The sequence below is a fragment of the Arachis ipaensis genome, chromosome B6 (genome assembly GCF_059453495.1).
Source record: "Arachis ipaensis isolate K30076 ecotype BB chromosome B6, ASM5945349v1, whole genome shotgun sequence".
Lineage (NCBI taxonomy): Eukaryota > Viridiplantae > Streptophyta > Magnoliopsida > Fabales > Fabaceae > Arachis > Arachis ipaensis.
In genome coordinates, this window is record NC_142441.1 from 131,895,702 (window position 1) to 131,917,983 (window position 22,282).

The following is a 22,282-nucleotide window of genomic DNA, read 5'->3' on the forward strand; positions in this document are numbered from 1 at the left end:
AGCGGAACTTAGATTGGGAAACAATGAAAAGAATCAAGCTTTGAAAACAAATAAGCATTTCAGTGTGTAAAATTTTGATGGGTCGTTCACACTGATTTCCAAGAAAGAAAAGCAACACATTCTTCTTCTTCTTCTTTGTTCTTTGAATCTTTGTCTTTGTTGTTGGGTGTGGTGTGGAGGGTGCGCATGGGGAGGGGAGTAGAGTGTGTTAGGGTAAGCGAGGAAGTGGAAAGGGATGGGGATAGGGCAAGGAGAGGAGGGGCAGCGTAGGTGGTGGTGGAAGAGGGAGTCAGGGAGAAATATGTCCTGTTTTGAAACGACATCGTTTTGGGGTGGGAGGACTAATATATCCTGTTTTAAAAAGCTACACATTTTGGTATGAGAGGACTAATATATTCTGTTTTAAAAAGTTACATGCCACGTGTGCTCCCGTAACGGCCAGGTCAGCGCCACGGGAGCTACGTCAGCGTTTTCCGTTGAGCCCAACGGAATCACTTTAACGGAGGGGTAAATTTGTCCGCATTTTAGAAGGGTCAGAGACATGAATGTATTTTCCAATCCTCGGAGACGAAAATGTCCGCAGAAAAAAAGTCAAGGACGGATTTATCCTTTACTCTTTTTTTTTTAAGTATAAAAAAATAAATTATTTGTTTATTTTTTATAAATGACTTTTTAATAAAAAAGTATATAAAACAAACGTAGGGGGAAAAAAAAAAAAAATCGTAGTGAATGTACTCAATGTAGGGTTCAACTGAAATTGATTTTCGGTCTCAGCGGCTGAGCTGCTCTTGTCTTCTCTTTTCCACGGTCTGGTATTGAAAACACTTATTAAAACCCTCAAAACCCCTGATATTATCCCTCTTTCTCTTCCGCCCTTCGTTTTTCTCTTACTCTTTACCATTACACTGCTCACTGTAAGACGCAACAATGAGCAGTTGGAGAAGCCTTCTTCTGCGAATCGGCGACAAGAGTCCCGAATACGGTGCCGCCGGCGACTTCAAGGACCACATTGTTCGCATCCCTCTCCTTCTTCTTCTTCTTCTTCTTCTTCTTCTTCTTCTTCTTCTTCTTCTTCTTCTTCGATCTTAATTTCAATTCTTTTCTTTTCAGGAAACATGTTTTGGCGCCATTCGCAGAGAGCTCGACCACTCCCAAACCGAGATTTTGGAGGTTAGCTTTTCGATTCTCTTCTTTGCCATTTATGATTTACCGTGGTTTGTTAGGTAATTATTTTGTTCTTGTTGTTCTGTTTGGACCAATTGAAATTTGGGGATTTTTGAGCTATGAGGCATATTGTTGTAGCTAACATCTGTATTATGTATGTGTTATGAGCTTTCTTTAGAGATTATGGAGAAACTATATTGGTGACTTTAAATATTAGTAGTAGTTTCGTTGTTAGTTATAGTTGGCTGAGTGGTTGTTTTCCAATAGGCAATAGCAATACTTGTTTTTTATTAGAACGAGGATAGTATTTGGTGTGCGGACTAGTATATAATTTCCTGTATATATTGTTCCAAATATTGATATTGACACTTTTTTTTTAATTTGTTTTTGGAAGTCTAGGCTGGTCTTTCAAAATGTTCATGTATAATGGACTCCAGATCTAACATACTAAGACATGCTTGTTTTCTCTATCATTGTAGTTTCTTATAATATCTTTATTTTTCTTCATGCAGTTCCTTTTGGCATGTGCTGAGCAATTGCCTCACAAGATTCCGTTGTATGGAACCCTGGTAGGTTTTTTTCTTCTCTCTGTCTTGATTGAATAGCAAATGACCCTCCTTCCCCATGCCCAGGGGGCTATATTTATGTATTTGAATGTGCAGAATTATTTTGATGAACTAGTGCTGGAAATTATTCTGAATTAGTCATTGTCATAGTTGTGGCAGTGGTAATTCATCAAAGTATTATGGCATGCCATGTATATACAATCGAAACTGTTACTTAAGGCAATCTAGTATGTATACAATCTACCTAATGTTTGACATTGTAAATTATTTCCTCTTTGCACTTCATAAAAGATTTTAGCATTGTTGACTTACTCACTTTTCCCTTTATGAGCTGTTTACTTTCTAAATGCAAGGTTGGTAGCTTACTAAGTTTGATGTTGATGCTTTGCATATTTGTTACTTGCTAGATGCATATAAGCAGCATGATTTTGACACAATCTTGCAAATATATATTTGCAATGGTAAAAGAAAAAAATAAAATATATGATTAGCAGATTAACTTATTGTGAAAAATTTGTTTCCCTTGCTTACTATTGTCCTTTTATTTTCTTTTTGTTGCAATCATTGTCTATTATTTTTATCAGTGATTACTATCTTCGCTATGTGTTGTGAAATTTCATTTGCTCCTAGTTCAATTCCCTAAATGATGTTCCTGAGCATCTTTCATTTCCTTTAATACTCACTTCTTTCAGATTGGCTTGATTAACCTAGAAAATGAGGACTTCGTTAAAAAACTAGTGGACAAAACTCGGACTAAATTTCAGGTGAGCAGTTCATCCATTGAGGCTTCTATATTAGTTTCTTGATGATGTGTCATAAATTGTCTCTCCTAAAAACTGAAATTGTTTAGTAGAAACACATGAATGATTGTATATCTAATACACTATCTCACAGAGTGTCTTTTGGGCTTCAAGTGTGGATTGAATATGCACTGGTCTATTTTTGTCTTGTGTTGAAATTCTATCCTTATTTAGAAGAATGAAGGTAAAAAGGATAGAACTCTAGATCTTTTGGTTAGCGAAGTTTTGATACCATGTAATGAACCATCTGTTCTAAAGTTTAAGTTGTATTTGCATTGTCTTCATTCTCTTATTTTACTTTGCTTGTACATGCAATTGTAGATAGGGCTTTTCCATGAGAATTAAGGACAGCGATTTGAAATATTCAGTTGTCGTTGAAACAAATTTCTATAAATTAACATTCTCAATGGGATTTTAATTAAGATTTGATTTGATGCAATTATGCAATGAGATGTCTTGAACTGGAATGGGAAGAGAAAGTATCTATGTTATTATTATTTTATTTATTGATAAAAGAATAATATCATTAAGATGGGAAGAAGAATGTTACAATGTACAAGAAGATGGGAGGATAACAGATTCTCCTTGCAAAAGCCACAAACAAACAAAAGAATATTGCAGTATAGCTTTCCAGCTTCTCAAGGGAAAGTCATCCATAAAGATCACAGGATAGGAAAGTATATATGTTATCATGTTTTTAATAGGATTGATAAAAAATGTTAAGAACACTAGAAGATTGATTACATTGATTTGAGGAAGAGTTAGATTTCCCCTGACTTACCAAGACTAAGAAAATGCCAACACTCCAAATTAATCCCCCTCTCTCGATGTTTATAATCAACAAACTCTTCTAACTAACTTGGTGCCAACATGAGTTGCCTATATAATGGTACTTACTGGCTGAGTGGCTGTGTTCCACGATACATATACTGTTATTTTGAATTTATTTGTTCATATAATAAAATTTCCCATTGCATTTTTTTAAAATATAATTTGCTTCAATGCTCGAATGCAGTAAATTCTCTTAGTTTTATGTGGATCTTTTGGTGCATCTGTTTGAGTTTTAATCACCTATAATTTTTGTTGCTTGGCTTTTATTTTATTTTTTTAAAAATAGGATGCGTTAAATTCTGGAGACTGCAATGGGGTTCGTATCCTAATGCGGCTTATGACTGTCATGGTATGTATTGCATCGTTATTTATAAAAATATGTACCTTTATTGCCATTGTTATTATATGTCAGTATACTCTATATAGCATGAGGTAGTTAGGGAGTTCTTCAAGTTCTCATATTTGTTAAGCCGTTTTGCATAACTGGTTTACATAATTGTTTTACAATTGGTTTGTTATACGTTTCCCGATCATTAAAATTTCCGCATGTAAATTCTGTTTTGCTTTGCTACTTTTCATGAAGTCCTAATTATGTTTCATCTTATTCTTATTATCATCCATCCGTCTTTATTTTCTTTTTATAGATTTTTTTTATTCAGGTAATTGATTGCAGTTTTTTTTATGTCACTGTTATGCACCCCTACATGGGGTTTAGGGGAAAGAAATAGATAGTAAGGGTAATTTTTTTTTTGGGAGGGGGGGGGGTGTTACAACTAACTCTGTTAGCTTGGCAGAGTTGGTATATGGTCATTTTGATGAGGAGACTAGGGGAGAGAGAGAGAGAGAGAGAGAAATGAGATTGTATATAAGAGAGGAGAAGAGTGTTATGGGGATTCATCTTGGAAATTAGGCTGGATAGAACTGATAGGAGAGTAGTAGCCTCTCGAATGCTAGTTGTATCTTCCTTTTCTGCTTATATCTCTTACATTCCCTAATACATTTACTGAGGCAAGAATGATATTTCAGTATCATTCAGCCCCTTAGCTTCTATTCCATCTTCTGTTTTTTACTCTATTATTCTGAATTATCTGCCACTATACATTATATTCTGCCCGTTATCTGTTTAGTTTAGCTGCAATGGTACCAGGATCCTACAGTCACTTTCTTGTAAATTTCTATATAGATGTGCAGTAAGGTTCTTCAACTAAGCTCTTTGGTTGGCATCTTTGATACGTTTTTATCATCAGCTGCTACAATAGTTGATGAGGAAAAAGGAAATCCCTTGTGGCAGCCTTGTGCAGACTTTTATATAACTTGTATTTTATCATGCCTCCCATGGGGTGGAGCAGAACTTGTTGAGGTAAGTATTTGATGCTTGAACATTTGGTAATCTGATTGCATTATGTTTTAGCAACATAAGAAGAAAAAATATCTCTCTGCATTTTAGTGTTAAAAGTTTACATATTCATATATTCTCTTAACTGTTCCTTTTATCATTATCATATTTATTAATTTCTGAATTTGTTGTTATTTACTGGCTTCCTTAAAGTTTATATGAACCATTACGATTCTGAATGTTCATTTGCATTCAAGATTTTATTTTCCTTCCAATGGTTGGAGTCATCTTCTATCTATATTATAAAATTTAGAGATCTGTGAAATGTGAATGGAAATAAGACTGGCTGTATTTTCCTTTTGTCAATTGGGGGGCTTAGCTTGTTTGTTTTTATTTGATCCAAATACCCGAATGGGGTATATGTTCAGTTTACAGTTTTTGATTTTAATTCATTCAGGGGAAAATAATGACTTTCAATGAAAGTAGAATATACTTGATTCTCATTTTTGGATGACTAATGTGAAAAGTAATTTCACTGTATCAACCCTCATTTTTCAGTTTTTTCCAAGCATTGCCTGAACACCAAAATTCGTTCTAAAATTGTAGTTATTTGTTTTGCTTTAGGGTACATATGGTTTGCGTTTTCATTTTCTGTTTTCATTTTCAGTGTTTTCTATTTTTGGAATTTTGTAAAGAAAAAAGAGAAAACAAGGTGTAAACAGAAAACAAGATTTTATTATTTTCACTGTTTTCATTTTTTCCTTCACAAAATCCAGAAAATAGAAAATACTGAAAATGAAAATAGAAAATGAAAATGCAAACCAAATGCATCCTACTTATCTCTGAAGGTGATTTTGCTTTATCCCATCCAGACCAAAATATTCTCTGAAACTTGCTTTTGAAACATTCAAATCTAACATAAACCACTTATTTTAGCTTAAATAATTCCTCTTGAAGTTAAATCATATTGGTTGGTACTTGGCAGCATTGGTTGACGTATGACCACAATATGGCAGTTGAGATCTGAACCATTTGTATTGGAGTGTTCTTATCTGTGGATGGTTCAAGAGCTTGCTTTTTGTTACTACTTATTGATGATTGGATTTTTCTACCTTTTTGCTGCTTAAGCTGTCATGACATAATGTTAGCTGAAATGATATTTTGGTTTACTAGTCTTAAACTAATGAGATGAACTTTATGATTTATTGAAGCACCAGTTGGAATTGTTAAGGGTGTGAAGCCAAGAAAAAATAATTTGATGCAGAAAATGTAGACTTTCAGTATCTTGAGAAGTTACAAATTTTTTTGTAAATGATATAACAGCTTCTCTAGTGGGTACATAGCATGCATAATGCATGCATGTTTGAATTATAATGGGCATTTAATTAGTCTCCTGAAACTTTCATTCTATTGAATGGCCGATCATGTCTCATGTCTGTAAACAGCAAGTTCCTGAAGAGATTGAGAGACTGATGGTTAGTGTTGAAGCTTATTTGAGCATCAGAAGGCGTGACTCTGACACTGGTTTATTCTTTTTTGAAAAAGATGATGCAAACGAGAGAGGTTCCGGTGATAAGGTTGGTTACTGTTTCCACTTCATTATGAGTTCTGTCCTCGTTTGAAGTTCATATCAATGTTTCCTTGCAAACACAATTCTTTCCATGAAATATTTATGTTGTTTTGGCCTTGCCTGCTGTGGTGCATATAGTGATGGCATAACAGGACCTGTGAAGTTTTTCATTCCATTGTACACTGTACAATTATCCTTGTGATTTTTCTATTACTATAGAATATCATGGTCTGAAAGTACATGTTAGGATTTGAAGCACTGAACTCAGGTCACCTGCCTTAGTTTGGCAGGACAATAAAAAGGGATTGCAGTTTAGATTAGTTAATAACAATCATAAATTTGAGGATGAGCTTGAAAGAATTTCTTTCGGAATGCTAATTTGGTATTTCTGATTATTTGATGAAATTTATAAGTTATCTTGGAACTGTTATTTACTGAGTATTGGTAGATTATTATTTATTCTTTATTCCTTTTTAAACTTTTATTTCTCTTGGTGTTACCTCTTTCTTCCTTTCAGATCTCGTAGTTGTCGTATGATTTCACCCTTGTTTGAAGCTTTTGACACAAATAATTCTTCTCTAACATTTGATTGCTATTTTCTAGGATTTTGTAGAAGACTTATATGACAGAATACAAGCTTTATCTAGTAATGGATGGAAAGTTGAAAGTGGTAATTTTCTCTCGTTTTTTACTTGATAAGCATGGTAGTATAGGTGGTTCGATATCTAAATGATAAATTTCAATACTTTTATGATTTATTATGTTTTCTCTCCTGCTTTTTAGTCTTTAGGACATTATTTGATTCTATATGTCTGAAGATCACGTTCCTCATAGTTTACATTAATGGCATAATCATAACAGAATGTTTGCTTGGAAAGAAAATAAGAAATACTAACTTGAGCTTAGCATATCTAGTCGAATCTTGTGGTGAGATTTTAATCTGGCTTATTGTTTTCCTTTTCTTCTCTGGTTTTTTCGGGTCATCTCTTCTTGCAGTTTTTTGCCATTGTTTACCTATGTTTTATTCCCTGCTTTGATTATTTGTACTGCTTGGGTTGTTAGTTCCAAGACCACATCTATCATTTGAAGCTCAGCTTGTTGCTGGGAAGTCCCATGAATTTGGGACAGTGAGCTGCCTTAACATACCAAGCCCACCTTCAGTACCTTCTGGCATATCTAATGGTAAACAAAAGCATGAAGCAGAGTTAAAATATCCACAAAGGATACACCGGCTTAACATATTTCCCCCCAGTAAAACTGAGGTGATTTTTTTTCGCCTTATGATATTTGGTCTTGTGCATTTACACTGATTTTGTTGCTTTTAATATTACATTATGGAAACTTATTTAATTTATTGTTTGACTTGGACCTTTTTTTGACAGTAAATTGAACCTTATATTTGTTTGGATATTTCATTGTTTTTCTGCATCTTTTGACATTTTTTTCAAGAGCTTTGTTTAGGCATTGTTTTCTTTGTAGAAGAAAATTTGTGACATAATTTGTGGGTTTGTGCATACCCTTACTGTGCAGCTGAGACTGGCTATGTTATTTAGTGGTAAAAACTCAGCAAACAAATCAAGTTAATAGTTGCAGAGATGAGCATGTTGACATAAACAAGTATGGTTAGACAAAGATATTTAGATGTTAATTAGATATGATATTATAGCATTGTCTGATCTACATAGCTGAGCCCACTTAATAATTCTTAGTTTTTGTTTCCTTTGGCACTCCAAGTTTGTGGCTTTTAATATAGATATAGAGATATAGAGATTGCCTACCTTGTGCTTTCCTATAAGTGTTGAAGCAGTTGTTTATATCTTCTTGTAAGAAGTGCATACAATTGTGTATTCTTTCTTGTGTTTGTTCTCTTTGTGTGTGATTGTTTTTCTTCTTAAGTAGTTATATAGTTATGCTCCTGTTTGGGAGTGTTGTGGCCTGTTCTTTGGGTGCATAATGGTAGCAAAATTAATAAGTATTCTTGATCGAATGTTTTTACGAGCCGCTTGGAAGCTACAAGTTCCATGGATAAGTACCTGGCAAGGCTTGTCAAAGGTGTTGTGGCTGCCAAAAATTGATATTCTACCTTCACCGTTACTTAAATTTCAAAGTCAACCATATCCAAAATTGCTTTCAAAACCAGGCATATGTCCTTATAACCTTTTACATGATAATCTACCAATATTTGAATGTTTTTTGGTGGTAAGATTTCAGCAACTTTTCTCTAAAGCCAAAACACGTGGTAAGATTTCAGCAACATTTCCAAGCCAGGCCATTGTTTGAACATTCTCACATTTGTATTTGGATCCAAATTTGTTGTTTCATTACAAACTTCATTAACTTACTACTATCAACTATCAAGTATTTTCAGATAAACAGTAACTTACTACCATCAAGCATTTTCAGATAAAAGGAAATTTCCTTGGAGTTTGCTGCTATAATCTTTATGTGAAAATAGTTTTTCATCCACCCCCTCCCTGCCATGATGAAAGACAACCTATTCTGAGGTTTTATTTTGTTGGCATATTGTATTTTTTTTATTTGTTCCTTTAGGATATGTTAGCATTGTCTGCTCTTGTGCTTCTATTTTTCTTGTCAGACTAGATTTGTTCTGTAGACATCTCCAAAACAAATAATTTTACTTTTGTTAAGTGAGGAGCAGACTTTCACGTGATGAACTTGCTGATTAATTCCTTGATATTCAAAGCTGTTCGGTTTACATGTATGATTGTATTACCTACACTGCAATTTCAGGTTTTGAAAATTTTGAACTTTTTTCGCCACCATTATATCTGAGGATTAAATGGAAAATAATCTTTTGGATGGCAGGATCTGCAGCCTATTGATCGATTTGTTATGGAAGAATATCTCCTGGATGTGCTTCTGTTCTTCAATGGCTGGTTTGTATGAATTGTTGATTCTTTTCAATGCAATGACATGCCTATTTTTACCCTTTCAAAACCATTTTTTGATTTAGTGATCTTAGGTTCAAACACCATTACTGTCGTTTAAAGAATAGAAAAAACATTTCTGATGTTGCAAACTCTTAGTTCTGTCCGATTTCTGTTGTGCTTTACAAAAAACTATTATTTGGTGTTTAGTTAGAACTCCTTTGGTCCTTTTATTTCCTCTCTTTTTGGTTTGCATCCTTCTCTAAAATTGTTTGACATAATTTTAACTGTTCTCGTTTTGTGTTCATGCAAAGCTAGTCGAAAGGAATGTGCTTCTTTTATGGTTGGCTTGCCAGTGCCCTTCAGATATGAGTACCTCATGGCTGAGACAATATTCTCTCAGGTATTTGCACCTACCTCCTCGATGCTTTTGATTGGACCCTGGTACCTGTAAAGCTTTAGCACTATAATATTGTGGATTGAAGCTTGATTTGGGTCTCTACACTGGCTTTGGTTGGTTGCCATTACAGGCTTTAAAATAATGATGTTACTAAATTGAGTGACATGTTCAGTAACATTTAATGTCTAAAAATCTAGAAGGCAATGCCATGAAACAATAAAGCTAATAGAAGCTTGTCCTCTTTTCTTAGTATTTGAGATCCTAAGCCAGATGTTGTTCTATGTTCCACTTAAGCATTCAAGATTGCAGAGTTCTGTGCAAGTTACTATTAAGGTGGGACAGTACCATATATTCATTGAAAAGAAGCAATGATGTGATTTTGCACTCTCAGGTGCCTGAGGATGATTTTGAGTTTTTTTGGTTATAGTGGTGACTCAGTAGTTGTGGGTATTTCTTCACACATGAGTTGACATTTTGGGGTTGGTCTAATTGGTTGGTTTAATTAGTAAGAAGTAATTGATAGTTTTGCAAAGATGTGCTTGAATGTCAAGAATTTATCATATACTGAAATATAGGGAATATTATAAATGTTCCTTAGATACGTTTGAATGAAGGATGCTTTTGTATATTTGGTAGTAATTTTGCCGTCATATGTCGAGTCTTTTAGTCCTTCGTGCACTTATTTTCTAACTTTTGCTGTTATATTTTATTATAAAAAATCCTTTTATCCTTTAGTTTTATATTTTCAAGGGAACACTGATCAATAACTGGCAGATGTTATAGTGGACCCACCAAGTGCTCTCTCTTTCCTGCCTTTTAATTGAATTTCCTGAATTTTGAAATAAATCTTCATCAACCATTATATAAATTATTGATATTACTAAGAGTTGGGTCAAATTACCCTAGTGTAAGCAATTGCTACACCGGTGAATAATTTGTCATTTGAGCTTTTTTTTTTACAAAATCCACAGTTGGATTAGAATTTTCTATCTTATAAATCATCTATAAAATTTCATTTCAATTGAAACTCATTTGAAATACAACAAGAACAACAACAAATCCCTATCCTACTAGGCGGAGTTGGCTACATGGATCAAACGATGCCATTTCGTCCTATCATGTATCATGTCTACAGTGAGACTATTGACACGTAGATTTCTGTTGACCACTTCATAAAAAAAATTGGTTAACCAACTGATGCCCTTACCTCCTAAGTCTTTCCACATTTCAATCGGAATATTATCTGATCCTACTGCCATTCCATTATTCATCTGCTTTACAGCCTCCCTTACTTCTAAGTCTTGAATCCTTCGATAATAGTTGAAGTTTTGGTCATCTTCCCTCGTGTGTAACCGACTTAAACACGGAAGAGTCTCTTGTCCTTCATTAAATAACTCATAAAAGTAGCTCTTCTTTGTTTTGTTAATGCTCTCATCTTGGACTAAAACTTCTCCATTCTTGTCCTTGATGCACTTAACTTGGTCCAAATCTATTGTTCTTCTTTCTCGACTCTTTGAGATCTTATATATACTTTTTTCCCTTTCCTTCGTACCCAAAGACTGATAAACACCCTCATACGCCCTTGTTCTTGCTTCACTCACTGCCTCTCTTTTCTCCTTCTTAGTAATCTTATATTTTTCCCAATTTTTAGTATTGCAGCTTAAAGGCCAGTTTTTAAAATATGAAAAGCATTTGAAATACTTTTTATATATTTGAATTTTCATGAAATTTAGCATAAAGGATCTCATTATGGGTCATTGTGATTCAATGGTTGGATCACTAAAGTGTATATTCTATACGAAGTTATGCGTAGTGTAATTTTGCTTATTGATCCTTACTGATTTAGTAAGAGATGTTTTTTTAAACTTTTTTTTTTAAATTTATTTTTCTGAGGTTCTTTTACTTTTCTATATGAATGCTTGATTATGTATCGGGTAGCCTTATTTATGCTATCTCCATCACTCCTGTAGTTGCTGATGCTACCTCAACCACCTTTCAAGCCAATATACTACACACTGGTTATTATTGACCTTTGTAAGGTATTATTTGTTGGATTTTAACATTGTTTCTTTGTCACTGGTGATTTATTAGCTCTCTAATACACATTCATGAATTTTAAATTCTGATTTTTGGTTTGACACACCTTTGGCTACAAAATAGGCTCTTCCTGGAGCATTTCCTGCAGTTGTTGCTGGAGCAGTTCGTGCTCTCTTTGAGAAGATTGCTGATTTGGATATGGAGTGTCGAACACGTCTCATCCTTTGGTTTTCACATCATTTGTATGTTCCAGATAATATTTATGTTTTCATGCTTTCCCTTGATTTAAATCGAATCCTCTTTCTTTGGTGTTTTTGTTGCTTTCTTTCACCTCCCTAATACTTTATTTCTTTTTTTTTTTCTATAATAATAAAAATAAAAACAAAAATAAATGAGTGATACAAAAATAAATGAGTGATGTATGACATTCTTATATTGAAAATAGTATTCATAATTTCCCATTAAAAGATGGCATTGTCAGTAGTGAGATGTATGTCTTGTGAAACAATACGCAAATTGTTGCCTGAAACTTAAGTGATAATGAAATTCATATTTGCACGAAATATAGATCATTTTCAATTTTCAAAAAAACCAGGGAAGAAACTGTTTTCTGGAAGAAAACAATATGGGATTCTATCTAGTGTGAAGTCATTATTGTAGATTCATGCCTGTATAATTATGAGGCAAGTCTACAATATGGTTGATGCAGGTTGCTAGACCTCTTCCTGTCACCTTTAAACTCTTACTTCCTGTTCTTGTGCCATGTTCATGAATTAGGTTTAACAATTTTCGGTTTTCATGACTCAGGTTAAATAAAATATCTTTTTAAGATCAGTTCTGTTTTTACTTTAAAAATTAACGTGCTTGCAAGTTGTTTCTCTAGTCTGGTCCTGTTCAACTTGGTTGATGGATTTACTACACTGCAGGTCGAACTTTCAGTTCATCTGGCCATGGGAAGAGTGGGCTTATGTCTTAGACCTCCCAAAGTGGGCCCCGCAACGTGTGTTTGTTCAGGAGGTTTTGGAGCGAGAAGTTCGCTTATCTTACTGGGACAAAGTTAAGCAGGTAATTAATCATGGACGAACCACAGAAGTGATTATTGATTAATTCTAAAGTTTACACGACCTCAATATGTGGCAGTACTATAATGCAATGCTACCCAGTAATCTCTCATACAGTAATTGCTGATTAAGGAAAAACCTCATAGGGTATTAACATTTTTGTTGTTGTCAGTCTATAGTAGTTGAGGCTTTTATGTTTGAAGTTGAATATATTCCATGTAATTTAGTTTTTATTCATATAATTGGTAGCAGACCTTCAATGAAATTGATCTGGTATAGGTGCATTCCAGTCAGTTGCTATAGTCAGTTGTAACAGAAACTGAAATGAGTTAGGATATAGGAGGAAGAAAGTTAGGAATTTGGTACAAATATTTGGGAGTGGAAATGGCGGTTATCTTGAGCACATTTTCTTGGCTCTTCTCTTCACTCCTTATACTCTGAACCAGTCCTAATAATGTTTCTATTGTCCATTCATGTTATTCACAGAGCGTTGAAAATGCAGCTGGTTTAGAAGAATTACTTCCTCCAAAAGGTGGACCAAACTTAACTTTGGGGGCAGACGGTACAGAGAACAATGAAAATGTGCTCTCTGGAGAGCTTAACAACATGGTTAAAGGAAAGGCACCTGTTCGTGAAATAATCTCGTGGATTGATGAAAGCATACTTCCCAATAATGGTCTAGAAGTTACACTAAGAGTGGTTGTACAAACTCTTCTCAATATTGGATCTAAAAGTTTCACACATTTGATAACCGTCTTAGAGAGATATGGTCAAGTTTTTGCAAAACTATGTCCTGACCAGGATAAGCAAGTCATGCTGATTGCTGAAGTGGGTTCATTTTGGAAGAGTAACACCCAAATGACAGCAATAGCAATTGACAGGATGATGGGTTATCGACTTGTATCAAATTTGGCCATCGTGAGATGGGTTTTCTCCTTAGAAAATATTGAGCAATTTCATACATCAGATCGTCCATGGGAGGTACTTCAATTTATGGATAGTTCAATATCGTGGTTGTTTGCTTTTGATAGTAAAAACAAATTATTTTAAAGAGAAGAGAATGTATAAAAGAGGAACGTAATTATCGTAGATACAAAAGAGATATCTATGAAATAGACTATGTAACAATGCATGCCACCACACCTTTTGAAATCAGCTAGAGGAACACCATTAAACAAACAATTAGTTGAGCACCAACCAAATAGGTAATCTTATCCCAAACAATTTCAATAGCGGAAGGATCGTTAAAATCCCATAATTCCTTTCCAATCAAAGACAACAAAGCACCGCAAAAACCGAGGATTCACACAGAATCCTTACATCTTTATGAGCCAAAAGCACTGTTTCCTTCCCGAATATAACCCCCAGGAGGATGGGGAACACTATCATTTTCTTTAAAGATGTGTTTTAACTTGATCTGCTTTGCACATAATGCCTTTTACATTTAGGTGCTGGATACATAATATTTCTTGTTCTTGTTTTTATCGTCATTGTTAGCATATCAAAATATGTAGCATTAATTTAATTGATGTTCATAGCCATCTGTAGCTCTTTTGTTTGAAATTCCATCCTTTGTGTATCCCATCAAACAGGTTCTTCGAAATGCAGTAAGCAAGACATATAATCGTATTTCTGATTTAAGGAAAGAGATATTATCTCTTAAAAGGAATATTTTATCAGCTGAAGAAGCTGCAAAGCAAGCAAAAGATGAGTTAGATGCTGCAGAGTCGAAACTGACACTTGTAGATGGTGAACCAGTTCTTGGTGAAAATCCTGCTAGGTTGAATAGATTGAAGTCGCAAGCTGCAAAAGCAAAGGAGGAGGTGGTTTCTCTTCAAGAATCTTTTGAAGCTAAGGAAGCTCTTCTTGTCCGAGCAATTGAAGAAAATGAGGTAATTAACTAAAACTGGTATTAACATGTCTGCAGACAGTTTTTTCCTTATGAGACATGACGATGCTGTTATGACACTTTGGACAAAAATTTTTTAGTGGTCAGAAACTGCATAGAACTTCATAGTAATGTGGCTGCGGATGGACTAGCAGAATATCTTTTTACCATTTATTATTGAAATTTTATCTTTTTGAATACTTCACACCATAGATAGCCTGTGCTAGATTGCAAAAGTTTCTTCTGGTAAATGTGAAGTGTTATATTTCTATTAAGAGATCGATGATAGTGTTGTTTGGTCTAATTACTTAACTCCATATTTTAGAGAGGATACTGCATTATTGTTCCAGTACATCTACAATAAATCATAGAAAAAACGAATACAAAGTGCACAATAAAGGAGGATAAGGATTTATCATATAAAAATATTATAGGATAAGGATAAAAAGAAGAAATAATAAAGGAGGATAGGGAATCCACTTAAGTAGGAAAAACAAAGAGCTTGAGGGGATATCACTTGGTCTGGATTCCTGTCCAGTTTTAGTGCTATATTACTAGTTACTACACAGCTTTCCTTTTCTTTACAGTTAATAAATTTTTAAATTATTCCTTATACTATAAAAAAGGATTTTAGGTTGATATGATCTGTAATAATTTCATATATCCATTGGTCTTGTTTATACTTAGTTGTAGTGTTTAAATAAGGAAACAAACTGAGATAACTCTCAAGCTTGTTTTCCTCACGTGTATGACTAATTGATTACCTGATGTATCATGAAGTTCTTCCAAGATATTATGAATTATTCTATCCAAAAAAGATATTCTAAGAATTTGTTGTAGATGTTAGGTTTTACTTGTCTGTCAGCTATAATTGAGGCAATTCAGATTACCCTTTTATTGTATTTGCACAATCCATTCTTGGATCTTGCTTGTTTTCCTGAGCATTTAAGGCTCTAAAGTGAGAAAGTTGGTAAAATGAAATCACTCTTAAATTAAGATAGTGGGGCACACATTATATGGAAGTTACAAAATCAATGGTGATTAACTCCTCACTTTACCACTTTACCAACTTCCTCACTTTAGAGGATCTAAATTCTTACGAATGTGCTATCAAACTTAGTACTAAATTGCCACTGTTTTCAAATTATTTATTTGTATGCCAGTGTTTATGTACAGTGGCCTATTTTACTTTTTTCTATTAAAATGTCCATTTTATTCTTACGCCATTCCTGCTACTACACCACCAGTTATCACTAGAACAACAACCACTACCACCACCACCACCATCTGTTTTCCAATATCTCAAACCACCACCATAAAATACAATTAAAAAACTAATATCTGATTTAAAATTAAAAATAAAGTAAAATAATAATAGAAAAGAACAAATTGAGAGAGTGGAGGAAAACAAAGAGATTGAGAGAGGGAGGAGAGGAGCAAAGAAGGTGGCAGACCCACATAATCGGAATTGCATGCATTTTAAGTTCTAATGGTTCTTTCCTTGCATTGGTGGTGTTGCACATGTAGGCATTATTTCTAATGTTGTACAAAAGCTTCTCAAATGTGTTGGTGGAGCGCCTTCCTGAAGGATCTAAAGCTAGATCACTACACGAGTTGAAGGCTGCAGAAGTTGATGTGATGGCAGTGGATCCTCAAGAACCATCAACCATGGAACTAGATAATGAGAATCAGCAACCCCAAAACAGGTTCCAGTTCCTGCCCTTCTGACCTAGATGGATAATAAAGAATGACCAAATTACTGTCCTGCTTAGTAGATGCACACAAATAAATAACTTGTTTTGGTTTCTTTTGTATTCTGCAGTCAGTCAAATGGCGGGAAGAAAAGTGGTGCTTACAATGTAGGCGAAAAGGAGCAATGGTGTATCACCACTTTGGGTTATGTGAAGGCCTTTTCCAGGCAGTATGCGGCTGAGGTATTGTTTGATTCAGCGCTTGCATTTGCTAATTTACCTAGTTTGAGTTTTTCTTTGTTGTGCACAAAATCCAAATCTTATATAATGGTTTTTCATTCTATATCTCGTCAAGTATTGCTGAAGTAGCATCCTCAAGATTGATACTCTTTCCCTTTGGTTTTATCTGTCAATTGCACTTTTGTCTTGAATAAAATGTGGCAGTGACAGATGAAATGAAATTAATTCAGTATTAGTTATCATGTTTTAGTAAGTGAACGCTTCTTGAAGTAGGAGTTATATAAGACGTTGACGTTATCATACATTTATATTGTTGCTGGCAGATATGGCCTCATATTGAGAAGCTGGATGCAGAGGTATTGACAGAAGAAGCACCTCCTCTTTTTCGATCGGCTGTTTATTCTGGTCTTAGAAGACCAATTAACGAGGCTTGATTTATTTATTCATGCATTGACCTTAGGTATACACGTTTCTAGCCTACTAACCATTCCCCCTCTCTTATCAAAAGAGGAAAGCCGTATTCTGTTGTAATGTAAATTATATATTTTTCTATTCCGAAGGGAGTTGACAAACGGCCACTGTATATTGATCATTTTGATCACAGATATTTATTGGACCCAACTGTGCGTAAAACCTGCAGTGTGTTTGCTTGGAAAAATGTTGACTGTTGTCGTGTTGGTGGGGACACTGATTGTTGTTTGAACTATGAATTGATTGTCGGTTATCGGCGTGCTTAAGGATAGAGCTTATCATGTTGTCTTGTCTCGTCTCCTCTCGTCTTATCTTATCTCACAGGAAAGCTAGGGTGTAGGGGGTAAAGAAGCATTAAGGTGGAGTTCAATTGTTATATATTTACATACTAAAGTTTTCTCGTCATCTTATCAAGTATTTGCTTCCTAAATCTCTTGGAGAGTAGAGTGATATTATTGGTTATTATCTTGGAAGTATTTGACTAAAATTCAATTATTTGATAGTTTATTTGGTCTAAATTACCTGTATTAAAGGTAGTGGAAACTGGAAAGTCAATGTTAAGGAAATAAGTGCATTATTTATTATTTATTATTGGTTATGAAATTCTAATTTATTTATAAAACTTACTGGAACTCTTCCAAACTGCAAGTTTTTTCTTCTAGTATCAGAAATTGACAACCAAAAAGCTATAATTACCGAAAACTACCACTAACAACCAAAAACGAGGAAGGTGCATTTGGGCACTATAATGCATGAAAGAGTAACTTAGATACCCACATTAAACCGTAAGTAGGTGGTTGGCCAAGTCATTTATGAATAGTTTTTTGTAATTTAATGGCTTCAAGTTGGTAATGATTTTGATCAATTTCTTCTATTTACGTTTTCCAGAGTCTAAGGAATCTTAATTTTACCTTTTTGTCCTTTAAAAGTAGAAAAAAAAAATGATAGTGTTGGGTTATATTTTTGGATCAGGTTTTTCTAAAATAAAAAAATTAGTGAAATGAAAAAATATTTAATCACTTTTAAATTAAGATAGTAAAATTTACATATGATAGGAGTTATAAATTTAATAGTAATTAATTTTTTACTATATTATTTTGCTAATTTTTTTTTAATTTTAGAAGATTTAAATTCATATTTAGTATGTGTTGATAAGAAAGAGAAGATATTTTTGGCGACCAGAGAGGGCTTTATCATATTTTTTTCAAAAATAGTATTCAGTCATAGACTAAATGAATTAGAAATAAATTAAAAGGTTAGATCACTAAAGATTTTATAAAAGTACAAAAGAATGGGATTTCCCAACAAAATATTAGACATTCTAAAAAGATATCAATCCTAAATCTAGGATAATAAAAAATACAAAGAAAATAAAAAACAAAATATCTTCAAATAATCATGCTATGTACACAAAAATTTATATTAAAATACAAAATATATATTGAAAATGAATTAAACAATACATGTATTTATACACTAATATATGATAACTAATATGACGACTAATTTTTTGTGCACGCAGTATAGTTGTTTTAGTATATTTTGTTTTTTATTTTTTTTAGTATTTTTTATTCTCCCATATTTAGGATTAGTATTTAACTGTGGCAAAATTCTTTCAAGTGTTTTTCATTGTATTCATTCTTTATTCATTGTAAAATCCTTGCTTACTTGGTTAGGAGGGTCGCCCACTTTGCCTCTGCAGTACCCGAGTGATTAGTCATTAAGCTACCGGCCTGATGGATACCCTGATGCAAAAAAAAAAAAAAAATCCCTGCTTACTCTAAAAGAATTTTCGAAAATTGTAATTTAGGTCCAAAACATTGAGTTTATCTTATACTAGATTCAAGCACAAATCTCAGATAGTTCAAATGCTTGTTAAACTCTATAATCAAAACCTCAAAAATTACATCGAACATATTACTTCTATCTTTGCATCTGATTCATTAGTGATCAGGTTTAACCTGAGAAATTTTGAGAAAACTATAAAACTTTTAGATTATTTTAGTTGATTTGAGTCATTGAAGACTTGAGAAAGTGTTAAAATTATCTATAATTCTTAGATCTAGGTGTTGATTTTGAGTCAAATTTAGCTTAAAAAGATTTGATGCAATAATATCTAAGAACTTTTAGATCAAAAGTGATTCGAGTAACTCTATCTTGGAAAGACTTAAAAAAAAAATATCTTGTGTACATATTCAAATAGTAAAACTCTTAATTTGATTGAGGAGGTTAGGTAGGCATTTGAAATCAAAACAATATATATTGTTTATGTATATTTTCTTTTCTTGTCTCTCTTTATTTCTTCTTTATTTTGTATATATATATATATATATATATATATATATATATATAATTATTTTTAGACTCGTTCTGAGGTGTCTACACACCTTAAAAGTTTTTTTTTTTTTTTATATTTTTAATATTTCTTTTTTGAATTAACGTATATCTTTTGCTACTCACAAGTTAAATAACTTGATAAGCTTTATTAAAGTTTATTTTCTGAAAAGGAATATCAAAACATGATTCAACCTCCTTTTTCTGCACAACTGGACATTTTCTTTGTAATTATATATTATTTGCCCTTTAGTTTTTAGACTTTTTATTTCATGATTATTAACAATAATAAGAAATTAATAATATCATTTAATAAGAAGACTAACTACTACGAAAATTATAACTGAGCAATTCTGAATATTAACACCAATCGCTTAAATAAAAAATCATTTTCTAAATAAAGTAAATAAAGAGTAAAAAAAAGCAACAAAAATGTAATTAGAAAAAGGAGAAATAATTTTATATACAGAGATGAATTTCAAATTTATCTGCTAGCTCTATATTTTAAATTGAATTTTGGTCATTAATAAACATAAATATAATTTAAAAATTTTATTAATTATTATCTAACATTTGTTCAAGTGTTTAAATATACTAAGAAATATATTTTTTTAAATAATCAAAGCAAACTAGATAAAATTAAGCCTAAAAAGACTACACAATATTTGCATAACTTCGAAGTGATTATAAAGTATTTTATCAACCACAAAATCAATTGCATTAACCAATGTGCTCAACAAGTCAACCATTTGAAGAGTTTTTCTCTCTTTCATTGTGCTCTGTACGAAATTTATCATATAAGAAAAAAACAGTTTCAATTTCAAAAACAAACGTCCTTTGTACCTAAAATTAAGGGTGTCCGCGGATCGGATCAGATCGGATATGGCCAAAATTTCGATCCGATCTGCACTAAAATCATCGGATCCAATATCCGCAGTTTTTAAGGTTGGATCCGATCCGATCCGCACATTTGCGGATTGGATCGGATCGGATATCGGATATATCCGCAAAACACAAAAATATTTTTAAAAGCTTATTTTTATTAAAAAAATATCAATAAAATTTATTTTTTTTATTCTTTTAAATATGTTTACTCTTAAAATAATATTAAACATACTTTTCTTGAATAATAAATTAAAATAATTTAACATATATGATAATTATTAGTTAAAATAAAACATAAAAAGAATATTTTACTTATTTATTTCTTTATTTTTGCGGATACGCGGATATGCGGATCGGATATGCGGATACCAACACAAAATCCGCAATCCGATCCAATTAGTGTGTGGATCCGATCCAATCCGATCCGAAAGTCTTGCGGATCGGATCTATATCCGCAATTTTCGGATCGGATTCGAATAAACACCGCGGATATGCGGATCGGATCCGATCCATGGACACCCCTACCTGAAATTAAGAATAAAGTGATAATGAAAGAAGAAGTATTTCTAACAAAGTTTTAGTGCATATGCTTATAAATAAAAGATCTTGAAGCCTTAGAAGAAAACAAAAATGAAGAATTGAAAAAATAGAAAGTGATAATCTCTTCTTAAATCCTTATTTCTTATCTTCTTTCTTCAAGTCTTCTCATTTTAGAAGAGATTTGAAAAGTTTGTGATATAAACCTTTTAAGTTCATATCTTAGTTTAGATTACACTCTTATAAATCTAGAATAGTTCATGCACATTAGAATATATATTTGGATAAGATTCCAAAAGTTATAAAAAGTTTTCAAACATACTCTTATAAATTATGCTATAAACCGACATTATAATGATCTTTAGTCTTGAAAAGCTTTAGAAAATCATATCTAAAATTTTTATATTGGTATTTAATCTAATTTGACTTACTCTTAATTTTGAGAAAGCTCGTGAAAAAATATTTAAAGTTCTTAAATTGATGTTTGATCTAATTTGAATCCGTCAGTCTTAGTCTTGAAAAGATTTGTAAAAAAAATATCTAAAATTCTTAGATTTATATTTAATTTAAACTAAGTCAAAGTTTCGAAATGACTAAAAATACATGAATTTACGCCCTTTAAATTTTTTTACTTAAGTCTTTTTAAGATCAAGAATGACTCAGATAGATCAAACATTAATCTAAGAAATTTAAATATTATTCTTTAAACTTTTTTAAGTTTAGAGATTATTATTTGATTAGATATAATGTAGCCTATAAAAATAATTGTAAAAAATCTTTACAATTTTTGATATCTTATTCAAAAATGTAATTAAATATACGTAAACTATCTTAGATTTAGAATAATATAATTTGGACTAAAATATGAACTAAAAAGGTCTATATTACAAATTATTTTAAATTTCTTTTTAGAAGAGAAAAGTAAAGAAAAAAAAAGAAATGAGAATTTGAGAAAATATGAACATTTTTATTTTTACAGCACTTTGTTTTTTATTCAGGATTTCAGGATCTTATATTTATTGACATAAAGACATTGACGATTTGTTGAAAATTTCTCTTCTCACTTATTTCTTCCTTTGGATAGGGACGTTTACTTTTTGAGTTAAAAATGCTTTTTTCATATGTGATAAACTTCATACAAAAAATAATAGAAAGAGAAACTTTTAAAACGATTGATCTGTTGAGCATTCTCATTAATACATTGGAGTCAAAATCCGTCGTTTTTTCAAGGGTACATTTCTAATATCAGCGTTTTGCGTCTTAATCAAACCTTGATGAATGAATGTGAGTATGATACAATTATGACGTTTGACAGTCTTAAAAAACTTGGAACTAATTTAATTAAGAATATAGATAATATGGGCTAAAAAATTTTGATATAAAAGTAAAATGAGTGATATACTTTAACATGATAATTTTTGGTGTTTTTTAAAATTGTGGGAGTACACAAATCAGACCCTCCTTGAAAAAAATTCAGAGTACACAAATTGGAAGGTCCTTCCGATTTGTGTTAAAAAAATTGAAAAAACTTAGAGTACACAACTCGGACCATGCGAGTTCTTTGGTCATGAAATTTTGCTTCA

At 32.5% G+C, this 22,282-nt stretch overlaps 1 protein-coding gene across 1 annotated transcript; it reads left to right on the forward strand.

Moving 5' to 3' along the window:
• Positions 1-716: 716 nt before the first annotated feature.
• Positions 717-17,225, forward strand: ABH1 (ARM repeat superfamily protein). Its single transcript, XM_016306559.3, has 19 exons — positions 717-1,011; positions 1,111-1,170; positions 1,677-1,733; positions 2,423-2,494; positions 3,648-3,710; positions 4,545-4,721; positions 6,143-6,274; positions 6,871-6,937; positions 7,330-7,529; positions 9,094-9,164; positions 9,474-9,558; positions 11,526-11,594; positions 11,716-11,834; positions 12,519-12,657; positions 13,140-13,634; positions 14,246-14,545; positions 16,069-16,247; positions 16,364-16,475; positions 16,796-17,225. Exons 1-19 carry the CDS (start codon positions 928-930, stop codon positions 16,904-16,906), a joined length of 2,592 nt encoding a protein of 863 aa, XP_016162045.1. The 5' UTR covers positions 717-927; the 3' UTR covers positions 16,907-17,225.
• Positions 17,226-22,282: the final 5,057 nt, after the last annotated feature.